The sequence below is a fragment of the Chiloscyllium plagiosum genome, unplaced genomic scaffold, assembly GCF_037043375.1.
Source record: "Chiloscyllium plagiosum isolate Xiang-an unplaced genomic scaffold, Cpla_swu_hap1 HiC_scaffold_21, whole genome shotgun sequence".
Taxonomy (NCBI): Eukaryota; Metazoa; Chordata; class Chondrichthyes; order Orectolobiformes; family Hemiscylliidae; genus Chiloscyllium; species Chiloscyllium plagiosum.
The window spans coordinates 23,021,236-23,038,997 of record NW_028270159.1 but is presented as its reverse complement, the minus strand read 5'-3'; the positions used below and the strand labels follow the sequence as shown (position 1 = coordinate 23,038,997).

Sequence of the window (17,762 nt, the reverse complement as noted above, 5' to 3'; positions counted from 1 at the left end):
TAGACTGCACAGTATTTAAATTGGCAAAACATAACAAGCATAAATTAGTAATAAAAATTATTTTGAAAGTAACTCTCAGCGTCTCTTTATATTGAAGTGTCTGTCGTTTTAACACACCACCTGCAGATTAGTGAGGTCACAAACATCTCCATCACCATATGGGCAAAGTGTTTTAACCAGATAGTTGCAACTATTTAACTGCATTTCTGATCTTCATTTAAAGATTGACACATTGTTCATAATATTTCTTACGTAGTAGCTACTGAATTTATGCTGTCTTATGTTGCAGATTTCACATTTTATTTGCAAGGAATTCCTTTTACCTCAGTTAATACAAATTCCCTGGCCTCTGGTTAGATGAGAATTGTTTACTTGCAGGTTTAAAAACGTCCATTCTCTTTTTTTTCTGCTTTCCCCCAACCTTGTAAGCACCTCCTTCTCCCCTTCATTGATAGTTTTACCCTATCCTCCTACCAACATCCTCCTTCCTACCTCTCACTTGCAGCCTGTTCCTTCTCCTGCTACCACTTGCATGTGCCTCCATTTTACTCCCTCACCCCTTTCCATTCCCCTGGAACCCTAGGTGCAGCAGGCCACCTAAAGTCTGGCTCCTGGTGGCAAAGCTACCGGCCTGTGCTCAGTCAGCAGTAACTCCAGTGATTAGTCCGCAATAGGCATTTACGCAATAGGCATTTACGTACCGAGCTGTTTTCACCAACTCCATTTCCCCCCCCCCCACCCACCCACCAAACATCCCCCAAACCACATGTTGGTCCTGTCTGTAGCAGCAAATGTGAGAGAGGAACAGCATGTGATTGGAGGAATATTAGATTAGAGAGACAGTATTTTGGTTTGAGCAGTAGATCACAGAGTGTTGCTATGGTACAGTGTTTAGCACTGCTGCATCATTGCCAGAGACCTGGGTTCGATTCTATCCTTCGGTGACTGTGCAAACATCATACAGACATTTTTACTGTATCTGTGTGGTTTTGCACCAGGTGCTCTGGTTCCTCCCACAGTTTAAAGGTGTGCAGTTTAGGTGAATTGATCATGCTAAATTGCCCTGCAGTGTCCAGGGATATAGAACATAGAACAGTACAACACAGAACAAACCCTTCAGCCCACAATGTTGTGCCAACCATTGATCCTCATGTATGCACCCTCAAATTTCTGTGACCATATGCATGTCCAGCAGTCTCTTAAATGTCCCCAATGACCTTGCTTCCACAACTGCTGCTGGCAACGCATTCCATGCTCTCTCAACTCTCTGTGTAAAGAACTCGCCTCTGACATCCCCTCTATACTTTCCTCCAACCAGCTTAAAACTATGACCCCTCGTGTTAGCCATTTCTGTCCTGGGAAATAGTCTCTGGCTATTAACTCTATCTATGCCTCTCATTATCTTGTATACCTCAATTAGGTCCCCTCTCCTCCTCCTTTTCTCCAATGAAAAAAGTCCGAGCTCAGTCAACTTCTCTTCATAAGATAAGCCCTCCAGTCCAGGCAGCATCCTAGTAAACCTCCTCTGAACCCTCTCCAAAGCATCCACATCTTTCCTATAATAGGGCGACCAGAACTGAACGCAGCATTCCAAGTGCGGTCTAACCAAAGTTTTATAGAGTTGCAACAAGATCTCAAGACTCTTAAACTCAATCCCCCTGTTAATGAAAGCCAAAACACCATATGCTTTCTTAACAACCCTGTCCACTTGGGTGGCCATTTTAAGGGATCTATGTACCTGCACACCAAGATCCCTCTGTTCCTCCACACTGACAAAAATCCTGTCCTTAATCCTGTACTCAGCTTTCAAATTTGACCTTCCAAAATGCATCACCTCGCATTTATCCAGGTTGAACTCCATCTGCCACCTCTCAGCCCATCTCTGCATCCTGTCAATGTCCTGCTGTAGCCTACAACAGCCCTCTATACTGTCAATGACACCTCCAACCTTTGTGTCATCTGCAAACTTGCTGATCCATCCTTCAATCCCCTCATCCAAGTCATTAATAAAAATTACAAACAGTAGAGGCCCAAGGACAGAGCCCTGTGGAACACCACTCACCACTGACTTCCAGGCAGAATATTTTCCTTCTACTACCACTCGCTGTCTTCTGTTGGCCAGCCAATTCTGTATCCAGACAGCTAAGTTCCCCTGTATCCCATTCCTCCTGACCTTCTGAATGAGCCTACCATGGGGAACCTTATCAAATGCCTTGCTGAAATCCATATACACCACATCCACAGCTCGGCCCTCATCAACCTTTCTAGTCACATCCTCAAAGAACTCGATAAGGTTTGTGAGGCATGACTTGCCCCTCACAAAGTCGTGTTGACTGCATTTAATCAAGCCATGCTTTTCCAGATGGTCATAAATCCTATCCCTCAGAATCCTTTCTAACACCTTGCAGACGACAGACGCGAGACTGACTGGTCTGTAATTGCTGGGGATTTCCCTGTTTCCTTTCTTAAAGAGAAATTACATTTGCCTCTCTCCAGTCCTCAGGTACAACTCCAGTGGAGAGGGAGGATGCAAAGATCTTCGCAAGTGGCGAAGCAATCGCATTTCTCATTTCCCAAAGCAGCTGAGGACAAATCTGGTCCAGGCCTGGCAACTTGTCAATCTTAATGTTTGACAAACCTTTCAGCAAATCAGCTTCCTCTATCTCTATCTCTATCCATTCCAGCATGCACACCTGCTCTTCAAAGGTTTCATTGTTTATTTCGTAAAGATAGAAGCAAAAAACTCATTTAGGGCTTCCCCTACCTCCTCAGACTCCACACACAAGTTCCCTCTGCTATCCCTGATCGGCCCTACTCTTCCTTTGACCATTCTCTTATTCCTCACATAAGTGTAAAATGCCTTTGTGTTCTCCCTAATCCGTTCTGCCAAGCCTTTCTCGTGCCCCCTCCTGGCTCTCCACAGACCATTTTTGAGCTCCTTCCTCGCCTGCCTGTAATCATCTAGAGCTGAGCTTGACCCTAGCTACCTCTACCTTACGTAAGCTACCTTCTTCCTTTTGACGAGAAGCTCCACCGCTCTCGTCATCCAAGGTTCCTTTATCTTACCACTTCTTGCCTGTCTCAGAGGGACATATTTATTCATCACTCGCAGCAACTGTTCCTTAAACAATTGCTCCCAGTCCATGCTTCCTAACTCGCGTCTAATTGCATCATAGTTTCCTCTTCCCCAACTAAATATCCTCCCATTTTGCCTAATCCTCTCCTTCTCCATAGCTATGTAGAATGTGAGGCAGTTGTGGTCATTATCACCAAAATGCTCTCCCACCACAAGATCTGGTACCTGCCCCGGCTCGTTTCCAAGCACCAAGTCTAGAATGGCCTCTCCCCTCGTCGGCCTGTCAACGTACTGTGTTAGGAAACCCTCCTGAACACACCTTACAAAAACAGCTCCATTCAAATCTTCTGCTCGAAGGAGGTTCTAATCAATATTGGGAAAGTTAAAGCCACCCATTACAACAACCCCACTACGTCCACGCTTTTCCAAAATCTGCTGACCTATGCTTTCTTCAATCTCCCTGCAGCTATTGGGGGGCCTGTAGTAAACCCCTAACGAGGTGACTGCTTCCTTGCTGTTCCTAATTTCCATCCATACTGACTTGGTAGGCAAATCTTCCTCGACAATGGAAGCTTCTGTAGCTGTGATACCCTCTCTGATTAGTAGTGCTACACCCGCTCCTCTTTTTTTTCCCCCATCCCTATTCTTTTTAAATGCTCTAAACCCTGGAACATCCAGCAACCATTCCTGCCCCTGAGAAACCCATGTCTCTGTTATGGCCACAACATCATAGCACCAGGTACTCATCCATGCTCTAAGTTTATCACTTTTATTCCTGATACTCCTTGTGTTAAAGCAAACACACTTTAACTGATCCCTTGGTTCCTTCCCAGAAAAATCCTTCCCACTAGCTGGTCTACCTCTTGCTATTGCCTCATCTGCATCAACTCTCACCTCCGGTATACAGCTCAGGATATGCAGGCTAGGTGGATTAGCTATGGCAAATGGAGGGCTACAAGGTCTGAGTAGGATGCTGTTTGTCGAGTCAGTGCAGACTCGATGGGCTGAATGGCTTTTTCTGCATTGGAGAGATTCTATTATTCTGTTCATCCCTCATGTACAGCGATGACTTTGCGCTGGTTGCAAAGCTGCCTGAACCTGGATTGCAATATGTATGCTCCCTCTTCTGGGCCCTGCTCCAACCCAAGAATTTGCTCTAGGTTGATCTTCAACTAGCTTATTCTAAAATTGTTGTTTATTCTTCTCTTTTGAGTGTTCATTGGTGACAGTTGTTTTAAGACCCGACTATTGCAGCGTTCTCTATCTTCTGACAATTCTAGTTCTTCTAAAAGTCTGCTGACCCTATCCAAGTCTATCCCCTCTGCCCTTACTGATTATCAGTGGCCATATACATTCCAACTTAAAATTCTCATTCTGCTGTAAAAAATCCTTTCAGGACCTCACCCCTTCCTATCGCCTCTAGTCCTACATTCTGCCGTCTTCTCTCTCCCACAACCCCTAAAGTATACTAATTTATGACCAAACCTTTGGGTCACCCATTAGCATGGGTTTACCTTTGTGTACACTAGTAACATACCATCACTTCTTCTTTTGCTTACCTCTGAACTTCCAGATTTCTTGCTTATTGACCTCTCCCACACCCAGATCCCAATTAGGTCTTGCAGCTGATTTATGGCTTTCAATTGTTCTTCCCACCTCTTTGTCCCACTACTACTCTTGTAGCTTCCACTAGCATCATTCTTGCTTTGCCAAACACATTCCACCTATCCAGAATTAGAAATAAATCTTCTCCAGCCCATTGGCTAACTTACCAACTTCCAAGTAGGGTTGGTAGAGCTTATATGATTTCTTCCTGGTACGATGGCAAGGTGGCTCAGTGGTTAGTACTGCTGCCTCACAGCTCAAGGGATCTGGGTTTGTTTCCATCTTTGGGTGAACATTTAAGAGGCATTTGAATAGGTATATGAATAGGTAGGGTTCGGAGGGATATGGGTCGGGTGCTGGCAGGTGGGACTAGATTGGGTTGGGATATCTGGTCATAATGGACAGGTTGGACCGAAGGGTCTGTTTCCATGCTGTACATCTCTATGACTATCTGTTTGGAGTTTGCATGTTCTCCCTGTGTCTGCATGGGTTTCTTCCAGTGCTCCGCTTTCCTCCCCCCATCCAAAATGTGCAGCTTGGGAGGTTGGCAGTGCTAAGCTGCCCATAGTGTCCAGGGATGAAGGCCAAGTGGATTAGCTATGGGAAGTGCAGGATTACAGGGATAGGCAAGGGGGTAAGTGTGAGTGGGTTGCTGTTTTGGAGGGTCGGTGTAGACTCGATAGGCAGAATGGCCTGCTTCCAGACTGTAGGGATTCTATAATGCATGTTAATGGTATACAAAGGGAACTAACTGTAGTGTGAATTGAAAAAAGAAAATTGCAGAGGGCGTGTATATTTGTGTGTTTGTTTCTAGTTGCAAGAAGTGTGACCATTACTGACAAGAGGCTTATTCCTGTACACTTTGTTTATGACGAGAATTCTCCTTGGTTTTGTCTCAGAATTTTTAAGGAATGCTCAATTGAATTTTCTAGTGTTTACTTGGTAGATGGAGGCTTATTTGTTTCTGTTTTGGAGGTGTAATGGAATCTTATGATATAGACGAACCAGAATATTGTAGCACGTCTGACACCTTTTGTTTTACTCTGTCTGTTGTGGCAATTGAAGAGCCATTTAGGGAATGTGCTTGTGGATATGAAGCTGATCGATTTAAAGGATACTTTACCAGTGGGCTTTATTCCTATTCAGGAAACAGTGGACACACGTAAGTTATGGGTTTTGTGTGCTGCAGACATGGTTAAGTGGTATTGGATTTTATCAGATAAAGACGTGTAGCTTTAAAGTTTTGAATTAGGGAAAGTTTATCTCTTATTTCATGGTTGTTAAAGCACAACAGTAGTTGTAAATTATGTTCTTTCACAACCAGAATTAAACCAGTCCTGTTGGACTTTTGTACTATGCCTTACGCCGAACACATTAGGGTGCAAATTAAGTTATTCAAATCTACATAATATTTGAAAGGAATTTTTTTTATATATGTCAGTCCTGCTTGCTCTATAGTTTAGGTCAATTTGACTGCAATTTTTGATGTATAAAAACCCAAAGGAATATGAGGAATGGTCATTCTTTCCCATAATTGGCACAATAGTTGCTGTACTTCATAACCTGTAACATATACCAAATTAACTGATAAGGTGCTTCTATCATTTATTATAGGGGTATACAATTATGTGCATATATCAGGGTTAGAGTGAAGCAACTGTCTTTCCTATTTATCAAGCCATTGTATGAATCATGCTTAAAAGCAATTTCAATAATAGGCACCCATTTGTATCATAAAAATGATCTTTTAAATAGAAGAGCCAGCTTTCAGAAAGAGAAGGATGTGTATCAAATTCATTCCTCGTGACTCGACTGAAGCTGCCATTTGTGATGTAAAAATTCTTGGCAAATCTAAACAAGCTCCCCCTCAGTATACTTTCATTGGGTAAGTGACTTTAATTTGATAATCATACTGTGAAAAATGTGTCTGTGTGAGCTCATTAAAATCATTTTGCTGTTTTACTGCAAGTTTAATTTTGTCCATTTCAGTGCTGTAAAATGTGACAGATTGCATTTATGATGATTGTATTGTGTGGGTGCATGATAGATGTATTCAAGCTGAAAATGAATTAAGGCAAAATTGAGTAGATGCTGGACATCTGAAATAAAAACAGAATATTCAGCAGGTCTGGCAGGATCTGTGGAGTGAGGAAAAAAAGTGTTTCTGATCTGTGGTCATTATCAGAAAATTTCATCAGGAAGAGTTTTAATGGAAAGTCAGGGAGCTGACGCATTTACTCCATTTCTTTCTGTTCAGTTGATGCCAGATCAACTGAAAATTTCCAGCATTTTCAGTATTTAGTTCTGTTGCTAAAACACTTGTTTAGCTTGCTGGTTATGTTTTAAAAATTCAACTTTTGCATCATTTTGTTGTATTTATGACTTGTATAAATTGAATTTTAAAAGCTTCAATAATTGGCTAATTTTCATTCTTTCAGCTATTGCCTTCCTCTTTTGGCAAGAGGTAGTAATAGATTAGTCTAAGAATCTGATGAGTGCAATGATGTAAGCTAGTTGGTCACATTCTAGTTTTATAGGAATTAGGGAATAGTTAATGGAAAGAATGACCATGTAGTTGGATATATTGTTCCAGAATGGTTGTGTCCCTAGATTTACTGCTTTATACTGAAATTAATAATGTAGCATTTCTGTTAATTGGAGTCACACAATCCTTTAGAGAAAAGTGTTTGTTTGATGAACGTGTTTTGCAGTGAAACATTTAAGGTAATATTGCTTTTGTGAAACCGAATCCTTCAAAAACCCATTTTTGAGGGGAGGGGTTGGCAGGAAAAGATTCCTGATGAAGGGCTTTTGCCCGAAATGTCGATTTTCCTGCTCCTCGGATGCTGCCTGACCTGCTGTGCTTTTCCAGCGCCACTGTCTAATATAGACACAAGAAGTTGTCATCAAGCTGTCTTTCAGTCATATGTTTTATCCTCACAGCAGGGCTACTATTTCTGAATTGTGGGCACTGTGATCACTTCTAAGCTTCAAAAAAAGGATTGTAATAATAATTAACACTACTGTAATGGCTCGTAAAACTACCAAAACAGTAACCCATGCATAAGTGGAAATATTATTATGATGACCAGTCAACTATCCAATTATCTTCACCAAAGCCTCATTATCTTCCAGTAAATATTGAGATGGAGCACAGAGGCTTCTCTGCTTGTTCAATCATTTCGTTCAATTTCAAATCCAGAGGAGTAGTAGATATCCATTCTGTGTTGGTTCCTTTTGAGCCTTTGTAAATAATCCCTTATCCACCTGCATTTTAATTTGGTTATGTGTGTGAACTGAAATTGGGACTACTTGTCTGAGTGGAAAATCTAACTCTCCTGCAGTTTTGCAATATGGTCGAGTAGAACAATTTCATTAATCCATGTAAATACAACTTTCCCAATCAAAAATCAAAACAGTATTTTACCCTTTGTCCACCCTACCCCCACTGTTTATACCTTTTAAAGCATGTACAAAAAATTCTGATGCAGTTAAACACAGAAAATAAATTTCAGCCCCCTTCTAATTTTCAAAACATGAGCTATGGAAGCATAAAAAATTACTAAATTGTTATCCATTCCTATGAATTAAAAACCAGTTAAAAACAGAAATTTTTGCACCATCATTATTAAATATTCTGTGAGGAAACTCTAGTGCGATTGAACTACAGGATATCTATAATATTATCATGCTGGTAGCATTTCCCCATTCCACTACCACCAAGGTGATTTAATTTATCAGCTCTACTTCAATTACTGAGCCCTTGGTATTTGATCAGAGTTTAAAAAGTGATAGTCTTTTCGTCTGTAAACCAGAGACCTTCACACAATGTACACTAACCAGAGTTTCTCTGTTGCCATAAGTTTCTGATTTTCACAGTAACATAATATACTTAATTTAGAATAATACATTTTCTTCCCAGAGACCAATACTTTAACTAAATTCCATATGGAAGAGAGGAAAAAATAATAAAACAGTGAATGCTTACAGAAAAAACAATAAATTAGGTAATCTTTCCTTTTATTTTCAGCTGCCCTTCCAAATAACTGACGATAATATAACTAAAGAAAAAGTCAGTTTTTACAGTTAAAACCTTTTGTAGCCTCTGTCATGATAAGGGAAAAGAAAGAGCTACAGTCATATTTTTCTGAAGATGCTTTAATTAAACAATGTTCTGAAAATTTACACCATTTAACTGGAAAGGGACACTTTTTTTCTTTCTTGATTAGTCCTTTTCTTTTTCAAGCAGATGTTTGGTTTCTGATGATTGCAACTCAACTACATTTGGAAAAACATTCAGTAATAGCCAGGATGTACTGATTACCCTACTGAGTCCTTTCACATGGGCCACTGTGATTAATGTGCAAATTTCTCTCCCCCTTCTGGTGCCCACTGAAAGGCAATAGTGAGCCATCTCATAGCCTTGATAAGTAAAACGTTATCCAGCATTGTAAATTCCTACTTCTGTTAATGGCATCTCTTGTTCCACGTTGACTACTTGGACTGATTTTGTTCCAAGAGCCTCAACCTGCACCTCTAAAATCTAAAAGGAGTATTCAGTATTATTTATCTGATTCTGAAAGGCATTTGTTTCCCAACTTAGATTCTGACACAAATTACTCTTGCCAATCATCTTTCTCCTTTTTTTTAAAAGCGTTACTTCTCACTTCTCTATTTAACAGAAATTAAGTCGCTCACACTTTGGTTAAATGTTATTCACCTTGCTAATTTGTATTCACTAATGTGGATATAACTGGTTAAGCCCACATTTATTAACCATTGCTAATTGGGCAGATGTAATTTCATTATCCCATTGATGTGAGTTTGGAGTCGCATGTTGGCCAGACCTGGTGAGGTCAACAGATTTCCTTCCATGAAGGGCATTTGGCAAAAACCAAGATTGGCTACATGGCCACCACTTGACTTAAGATTTCAGTTCTCTTTTTACAATTGAATTTGAATTTCACCATCTGAGCCCATGTCCCTGGAATATTAGCCTGGGGTTTTGAATTACTAATCCTTTTGAGATCGCCATTGCCACTGTCTCCCCACAAGTATCCATGACAGTTAGTGATGAATGTGAGGTCACAAGATGTTTGGAATAGCGTAATAAAATTTTAAGAGTAGAATAAGATCATTAGAAAATATAATTCTCCCAGAATATTAAGAGATCCAAAGATATTGCTCTTTTTCATGATAGAATATTGTGCTTAAAAAGCGCAGATGATTTCAGAGGAGATGATTCAAGGGGCAGTATGTAAGAGTCAGCCATTATTTGTTATGATTTTAATAAATTCATTGTCAGTATTGAGGAATGAGCATTAGCACTGAATCAACTAACTTCTGGTACTCATGAAATTGTTACTAAATTGTTGGAAAAAGATGGCGGTCTTTTATACTGATTAATATCATTGAACAGAAATAAAATGTTGATTTCTTTGTTCCAAATGGTTGTTAAAATCTTGCAGGTTTAATAGATGCTTTCTGAAAGATATTGGTTGTTATTGGTAAATTGTTAGTGTTGACTGGTAACTGAATCTTCAAACATACTTTGAATAACAGTTTTTATGGTGGCTATTATGTTGTACTTTAATATTACTTTAGTTGCAGCATCTGTGCTCTAAGAATCCTTGTTTCTAGAAGGGGTGGAGTAAGATAGTTCACAAGTGAGAGTTTGGCAGTAGCATGAAGTTGAGTTAACAGCAGATTTTCCTGCAGTTCTGAGATTACAGGTTGTCTCAGCTGTAGCTCAGTAGCATTCTCAGTTCTGATTCAGAGCTTTTGGGTTCATCTTCCACCCCAGAGACCAGCATAAAGTCAACACTGACTTTCCACTGTGTTCTGTTGTTGGAGTTGCTGTCTTTTGGATGTGAAGTTAAATTGTCTGCCTCTTAGTTTTAATATAAAAGATTCCATGACACATCTTTTTGAAGAACAGGGGACTTCATTTGTCTAACATTTTGTTTTTCAATCTAGATCGCTAAAATTGATTATTACTTCGCTTTTATGTAGGTGTTTGTGGAACCTTGCTGCACACATTTCTTAACTTACAACAGCAACTATCCTTCAAAACTATTTAATTGTAAATGCTTAGGGACACCCTGAGAGCATGAAAGTTTTGTAAATGCAAGTTTGTGGAATGAAGTTTTCTGAAAGCAGGAAATGCTGGAAACATATGACAAGTAAATTGGTATCTGAAAGAGAAATCTTAATGTTCTAAGTGTGACCTGTTATGTACGTAGTTGGGGGTGCTGCCCTTTTGAGACAGCTGGTCAGATGACATTGAGGGGCCGTCTAGAACTGGCTGTGGAAGTGTGAGAATCCTCAATAAAATGTTCCTGTTCAGATTTACCATTTATCTACCTGGTACATAATTCCTTGTTTCAAAGAAAAGATCAATGTGTCACCCAGTGATGAAATGGGATCTGACCCACCAACTCCGTGCAAAATGTTTTGTTTTTGTTTGGCGGAGGCATCGCCTGGACTTTGGAAATGTTGTAAGGAGGTAATGTCACAGGAAGTGGTCACAAGGGGACTCTGTCTGTGGTTGGTGCTAGGAAAGAAGGTACTCACTCGGGTCCGGGCTGAGAGCAGCAGGTGGGCTGATGACTGAAGAAGAAAGTACATACCTGGGAGCTACTGAAGTTGTCGCAGAGAGCAGTCGTAAGGGGCCTTGGATTGCTGGTGATGCCGGGGAGGAACGGTACAGTAACACAGATGGTGAGGGAGTGGCTGACACAAGAGTATTCACTGAGGGGACTCAGGCTGCGATTGGCTATTAGACTAAAGTAGTAGGAAAAATCCCTGCTGCAGGAAAACGAAATGGCAATGAAGAGTCAGAAAATTTGACTCTATATGAATGGAACACTTTTTTTTGTTTTTAAGACCAAATTAATGTGGCTGAGGACATCATGGTACCGTTTTATTAAAAGTATAATTGTGAGCGAGACCTTTGCAATTCTACAGAGTCTGGTATAATCAGAGAAGACATTCCAAGAGGTATGTAAAGCATTAGGAAATTATTTCCCAAACGGGTATAACACAAAGGAGAGTCCATTGCCTGATTTGTGGTTGCCTTTGAGAGGTTTGCAGAGTACAGCAAAATTGGAAGATGCCTCCAAGGTGCCTGACAGCACAATTTGGTTTGTGGTCTCCAACATGAAGCCATCTAACGGAAGCCAGTAACAAGGAGAAATTGCTACCTCAATGGAGTGGTTGTGAGCAAAGAAACCCAGTTGGCTGACAACCCAGGTACATCAGGTAGTAGAAACTCAACAAAGTGCGGTACAACTATAGAATGCCACTGATATGGCTGCAAGGAGTCAATGTGTTGGACCCAAGAAGCCCAGTGCTGCAGGTGCAAGTGAGTGAGCCATATTGCCTGTAACTGCCATGTACAAAGCAAACAAGAGAAGGGGAATTGGAATGAAATAACCGAGGGACAAGACATATCTCCAGCCAGCAAGTAGACAGGGAGTCAGCTGGGTCTGCTGGAGAAGCAGAAAAATTTAAAAGGACCCTAAAAAGATTGCAGGAGCACAGCGTACAAGTAAAATGAGAGAATTGCAAGATTTTAAAAAAACTCCATAGAGTATTTGAACCATGTAATCCAATGGTGAGGACTACACAAGGTGCCCAAGAAGATGGAGACTATCATGAAGGCCCCTAGATCAGAGAATGAGCCTGAACTGAGACCTTTCTTGAAACTTGTAAATTGTTATGGCAAGTTCTTGTCTGACCTGGTAACCGTGCTAAAACCTGTGCATTAGACTTTCAATCCAAAGTTGCCACTACAGTAAATGTGTGACACCTCACCTTTATAGGGTACTGTCACACATCTTCCTGAATGGAGAAGAAAGGCCCATCGTGTTTGCATTGAGGTCACTAACAAAGGTGGAGGAGAATTTTGCTCAAGTCACAGAGCATAATGTTCCATCATAAGTTCACCCATTTCCTTTACAATGGGCACTTAGTGCTATTGACTGACCACAGACCTGTAACCTCCATTTTTGGCCAGTACACGGGAATACTGTCAATGGTGTTTGCAGAGATGAGCATTGGCTCTATCAAGTCTATTCCTGTGAAATCAAATAGTGTCAAATGGAGAAGCATGGCAATGCAGATGCTCTGTCAATATTGTCACTACTGTGGAATAAAGGTGTTCCCGAACTGGAACCTGAAAATTACATACTTTTCCTAGGATGACAAGGAACCAGTGTCAGCAAGTCAGGTGCGGAATGTTACTTGGAATGACCTGGTTTTGAGCCAAGTGGTAGACTTTAGTTCTGAGAGGGAGAACCACTCATGGAAACTGCGCAGAACTACTCCCTTACCTATCCAGGAGGTGGGAGTTGTCCATTATGGGTGAGTGAGTGTTTAATATGGAGAATGAGAGTTGTTATCCCTCCCCTTTTAAGGGAAAAGCTGCCGAAACAAGGGTACCCCAACGTGGTGCACATGAAGGAGATAGTGAGGAGGTATTTTTGATGGTCGAATATAGGCTTCCAGATTGAGGAGAAACTAGGATCGTGTGAATGCTGCGCATTGGTAAGGATGGCACTGCTGTTATCGTCCCTTAACCTATGGGAACAGCCTCAAACACCATGCCAACAGATTCACGCCAATTTTGCAGGAGCAATTGCGGGACAGATGGTGGTTATGGATGTACACTCCAGGAGGCTCCAAGTGGCAGTCATGAAATCAGTATTGATAGAAGGAATGATGGATCTGGATGAAATATTTGCGAGGTTGTGAGTGACAGTGGTTCAGTTTGTGGTGTAGGATTTCGAGGAAAATCACAAAGTCAGACATGTGAGATCAGCTCTGTATCACCCTGCAACAAGTGAAGAGATTTGTTCAAATGTTGAAGCAGGCCTTGAAGGGTTCACAGGGGGAGGTTTGCTAGGACGGTGAGTCAAGAAGTTCCTCAATGTGTAGAGGAACACACCACACATGACCCAGTGTTTGTTGGCATTGTTAATGTTCAACTGCCAGCTGAGAACCATTTTTGACTTACTAAGGCTGGAAGAGACCAGAAAGGTGGTAGAGTGAAATCAAGAAAGTCAGATGGCCAGAAAGGAAGGAATCTCCAGGTTGAAGGTATTCCAAAGACGAGAGACTGTATTAGCCAGGAATTATACATCTGGGGAGAAACTGATCCCAACAGTGGCTCAAAAGAGACCATTGTCGTATACGGTGCAGCTAGGGATGAACTTGTCTGAAGGACTCATTTTGTCTAGCTGGTTGCTGCACTTCATCAGTAGGGGGCATCCCTCAGAATACTGAGCTGGTCCAAATGGGACCAGTGGTTTCGACTGAGTTATGTGTTTCCTAGCCAGGGAGGAGACAACAGCATCACAGAGCAACAATAGCCAATAGGAGAGAAACCTACCTACGGAACAACAAGAGATTCTTGAAGCCCTGGAACCTATGCTAGAAAATGTTCCTGTGATGAGGAAATGGTACTTGAGGAATTACCATCCCCCTGACAGACTGATCACACTTCATTGTAAACTACAAAGGGTGATTTTGTTTCTCCTTTTTTTTTGTTTCCATAGTGCTTGCATAGCAATTATAATTGTATGTGTGCTTATCAGTGGAAGTTCTAAAATAGCGGAGGAGCGGTGTTATGTACATAGTTGAGAGTGAGAGCTAGTCAGGTTACCTGGAGAGGAGGAGCTTGGATCCAGGCTAAAACTGGCTGTGGAGGTGTGAGCATCATAAATAAAATGTCCCTGTTCGGATTTACCATTTGACTACCTGGTATATAATTCCTGATTCCAAAGGAAGCATCAACATAACATTACTCTTTACTGGTATGCTGCTTAGAAGCAGAGTTGGCAGTGTAAAAATTCCATGATCTTTAGTAAATTTTGATAGTTAGCCTATCATGACACTTCACAGTTCCAAAAATGAACACTTGGAATTGCTTTCATTCCAGTGAAGTGTTTTTGCATGGAAATGATTCTGATTTAAAAGAAAATGTTAACTTGTTTTGTGTAATATTCAGGGAACTGAACAACATGGGAGTCTGGTACAGAATGGGAAGAGTTCCTAGGACACAGATGGTGTCAACAGCTACAGTAACAACTACATGCCTGACATCCTCCTCTTCGCCAAGTCCTGCTCCTAATCTCCCCAGGTATGTTTTTTTTAAAAAAAAGATTGGGTATTAATCACTCTTTTGTAGCAAGCATGTCCTGACATGACTTCTAAAGTTGTTACCTTTTCAAAAAACAAAATACTGTTGTAGTGGCAAACATGGTATTTCTATTGGTGAACTGCAAAGTGGATTTGGTAGGGTTTTTCCTGATATGAAAATGTTCAATGTGCACAGTGCTGGAGTTAGCCATAAAATCATGATATTGAGGCAGAGGAGACTACTTGTACTCCTGCTTAATCTATTTTATTCTTATTCCTAACTTTTTAAACTGCCTGTTTTCTACTGAGGGAAGTGAGATTTTCATTGAAAATGCTTTCAAGCTCAGCCACTTGCTTCCATGCAACTGTAAACCTAAGACTAAACCTCTGGTCGCTTGTCATTTGTAACTGAATTGTCAGTCGTTGGTGCTACAGTTCACTGCCACTGGAAATATCTTGTTTGTCGGAATAATTTGCAACATGTCTCATAGTGACCGTGTTCTACAGGTGGAGAAATTGCTTATTATGGATTCATGAATGCTGAATACAATCACAGAAATGACTTGACTGATACTTGGCTTCTCTGAGACGAAGAACAAAATCTTTCTAATTTCTAAAGAATTTGTTGATTTTTGTTTGTTTAAAATATCAGGACATATGTTTGGTCTTACAGTTATGTATACAGTACGGCAGGGAACATAATATAGTGTTTTTGCATTTTAAAGCAAAGCTTTTTAACTTGCATCAGCAGAAGTGTTAGCCTGGCAACTCATTTAGTGGCAGACCAGTCATGGATAATATTATGTTGCTGTACAAAACAAAGTACAGTTACCTTCACTTCTAACTTTTCAGGTTGTAATTGGTTTTATGATTTTTTTCATGCTATTCTATGGTAGGGGTGAAGCTTACAACTTCCAAATTCTCATTTTAGAATGTGTATGTTCAAATTGTGTTGTGTTGATTATATGTTAGACTTAGTGAGGTGGTCCTAATTTGTCTTCTGAAGCCAAAATGGAGAGGGACAACTTTATGAATTATAGCCAATCAGGAGGAGCACAGTTATTAATGGAAGGGGGGGTGGGGTGGGGGGTGAGAAATGACAAATAATCAAGTTTTAGGCATCACCAAAGCAATCCTAATTAAGCCCTAGGCTAGCAACATCAAAGGCATGCCTATTAAGGATTTCCTTTCATGCATTAGCAAGTTTCTCTACATTAAACATGCATCAGAATTACATGTTTTAAATCTTTCTTGCACGAGTATGTTTCCTTTCACCTTAAAAACCTTAAGAATGGCAGCTCAAAGCCAGTTGTCAAATGTATTTGCATAACTTGATTGAATTGTTTCTGGCAGTTATCAATTTGAGATTTAGCTTGGTAAGGTGCAGAAAGGGAGGAGTAAGTGCATCAAGTACTATTGCTATTCCCCCCCCCCCCCACCAAAAAAAAAGCAGGCACCTCGCATAATTTCTATCTGTGAGTCTATCTCAACCAACTGTTGTTCCCTTAGCCTAATTCCCACTAAACTGTGGACCATCCAACGCTTTCCTTTTTATTTGTTCTTGACATGTGCAAGGCCAGCATTTATCACCTATCCCTAGCTGTCTTTGAGAAAATGGTGGTGAGCAGCTTTCTTGGACTACAGTATATATGGTGAAGTTCCTCCCAACCATTTTGATCAGTTGTAATTAGATACAACTGGCTCTCTGTAATATTTCAGGGGCAATTTAAGAATCAGCCGCTTTGTTGTGGGTCTGGAGTTGTATGTAGGCCAAATTTTCTCTTCTAACGTGAATCTGAATAATTTTTATAATAATTCAATTGTTTCATAATTGTTAATTGGACTAACCTTTTAATCTAGATTAATTAATTGTATTCCTGGTCTACAAAATAGCTGAGGTAAATAGTCATTTTAAGCCACCTCCATTTTATCATTATCACCTACAATGGCTCACCTTTTTATTCCTTTTGTGCTGCCAAATTATTACCCCACCTACAGCCTTCCTTTCAGTTCAAGTCCCTGAAACAGTTGTTCTCTCCCAATTCTACAACTCAGTTCTACTATCTTCAACTGTCACAGCACTGAAATGGCCAAATGAAAAATATGAAATAATACCCTCCTGATCGTGAACAATGTATGTTGATCGCCCTGCAGCCTTGGAGATACTCCGCTATGCTATCCTTCTATGCACTCCTTTTCCATTATTCATTTTAGTAACACTACCCTTGCTTCCCTCAACTCGCCTATTCAAATGCAGCTAGAGCGATGCTTGTTCCTGCAGGATCTATTCTTGACTGGCCTCACTTTCTTATCTATATGTATGAGGTTAGCATCCACATGCAAGAATGGACTACAGCTATTTGTTCTGACTCCTCTGTTATTCCTTTCTTGTAAGAATGTTTGTTCAATGTTCTTTTGAATAGATCATCATTTCCTCCAATGTAATATTAGGAAGATTAAAAATTAGCATATTCAGCCACACTACCAGTTGTGCGCTCATCCCAGCTATCTATCTCATTAAACTGGACTGTTTGCAGCCTTAACATTAAATTTGATCCTGAATCAAGCATTTGATCCCATAGCTCTCCATCAGAATGACTGCCCGCTCTGACTTGTGCAACATCACTTTTTTCCATTCCTCCCTTAGTTTGTTTGCAGCCGCAACCTTCATCTTTGCCAAGATATTTCCATATTCAATTATTCCAATGCCTGCCTAGCCGTCTAACCTATACCATTCAGCTCCTCTAAAGCTCTGCTGTCCATCTATCTCGTTTAAATTATCACTACATCTTGTTGTTGCACATTGGTTACAGGTCCCAATTGCTTTAATTTAAACTTCTCGCCCTTTTCTATACTTGTTGCTATGTCCCTCAAGCTTCAGAACTGGTGAACTATGTGACTTCTGAGCTCAATGCCTAGGAAATGAGTCATTCCAGGGATA

At 40.6% G+C, this 17,762-nt stretch overlaps 1 protein-coding gene across 3 annotated transcripts in view; it reads left to right on the top strand.

Annotated features, from left to right (window-relative positions):
- The window catches only part of mvb12ba (multivesicular body subunit 12Ba), a 177,304-nt gene that overhangs the window by 53,302 nt on the left and 106,240 nt on the right, over nucleotides 1-17,762 (top strand). For all 3 annotated transcript variants that reach the window (XM_087998404.1, XM_043720219.2, XM_087998403.1), the window contains exons 4-6: nucleotides 5,747-5,843; nucleotides 6,437-6,566; nucleotides 14,691-14,822. In XM_087998404.1, coding sequence (XP_087854530.1) covers nucleotides 5,747-5,843; nucleotides 6,437-6,566; nucleotides 14,691-14,822 — 359 coding nt within the window. The remainder of the gene's footprint in view (nucleotides 1-5,746; nucleotides 5,844-6,436; nucleotides 6,567-14,690; nucleotides 14,823-17,762) is intronic.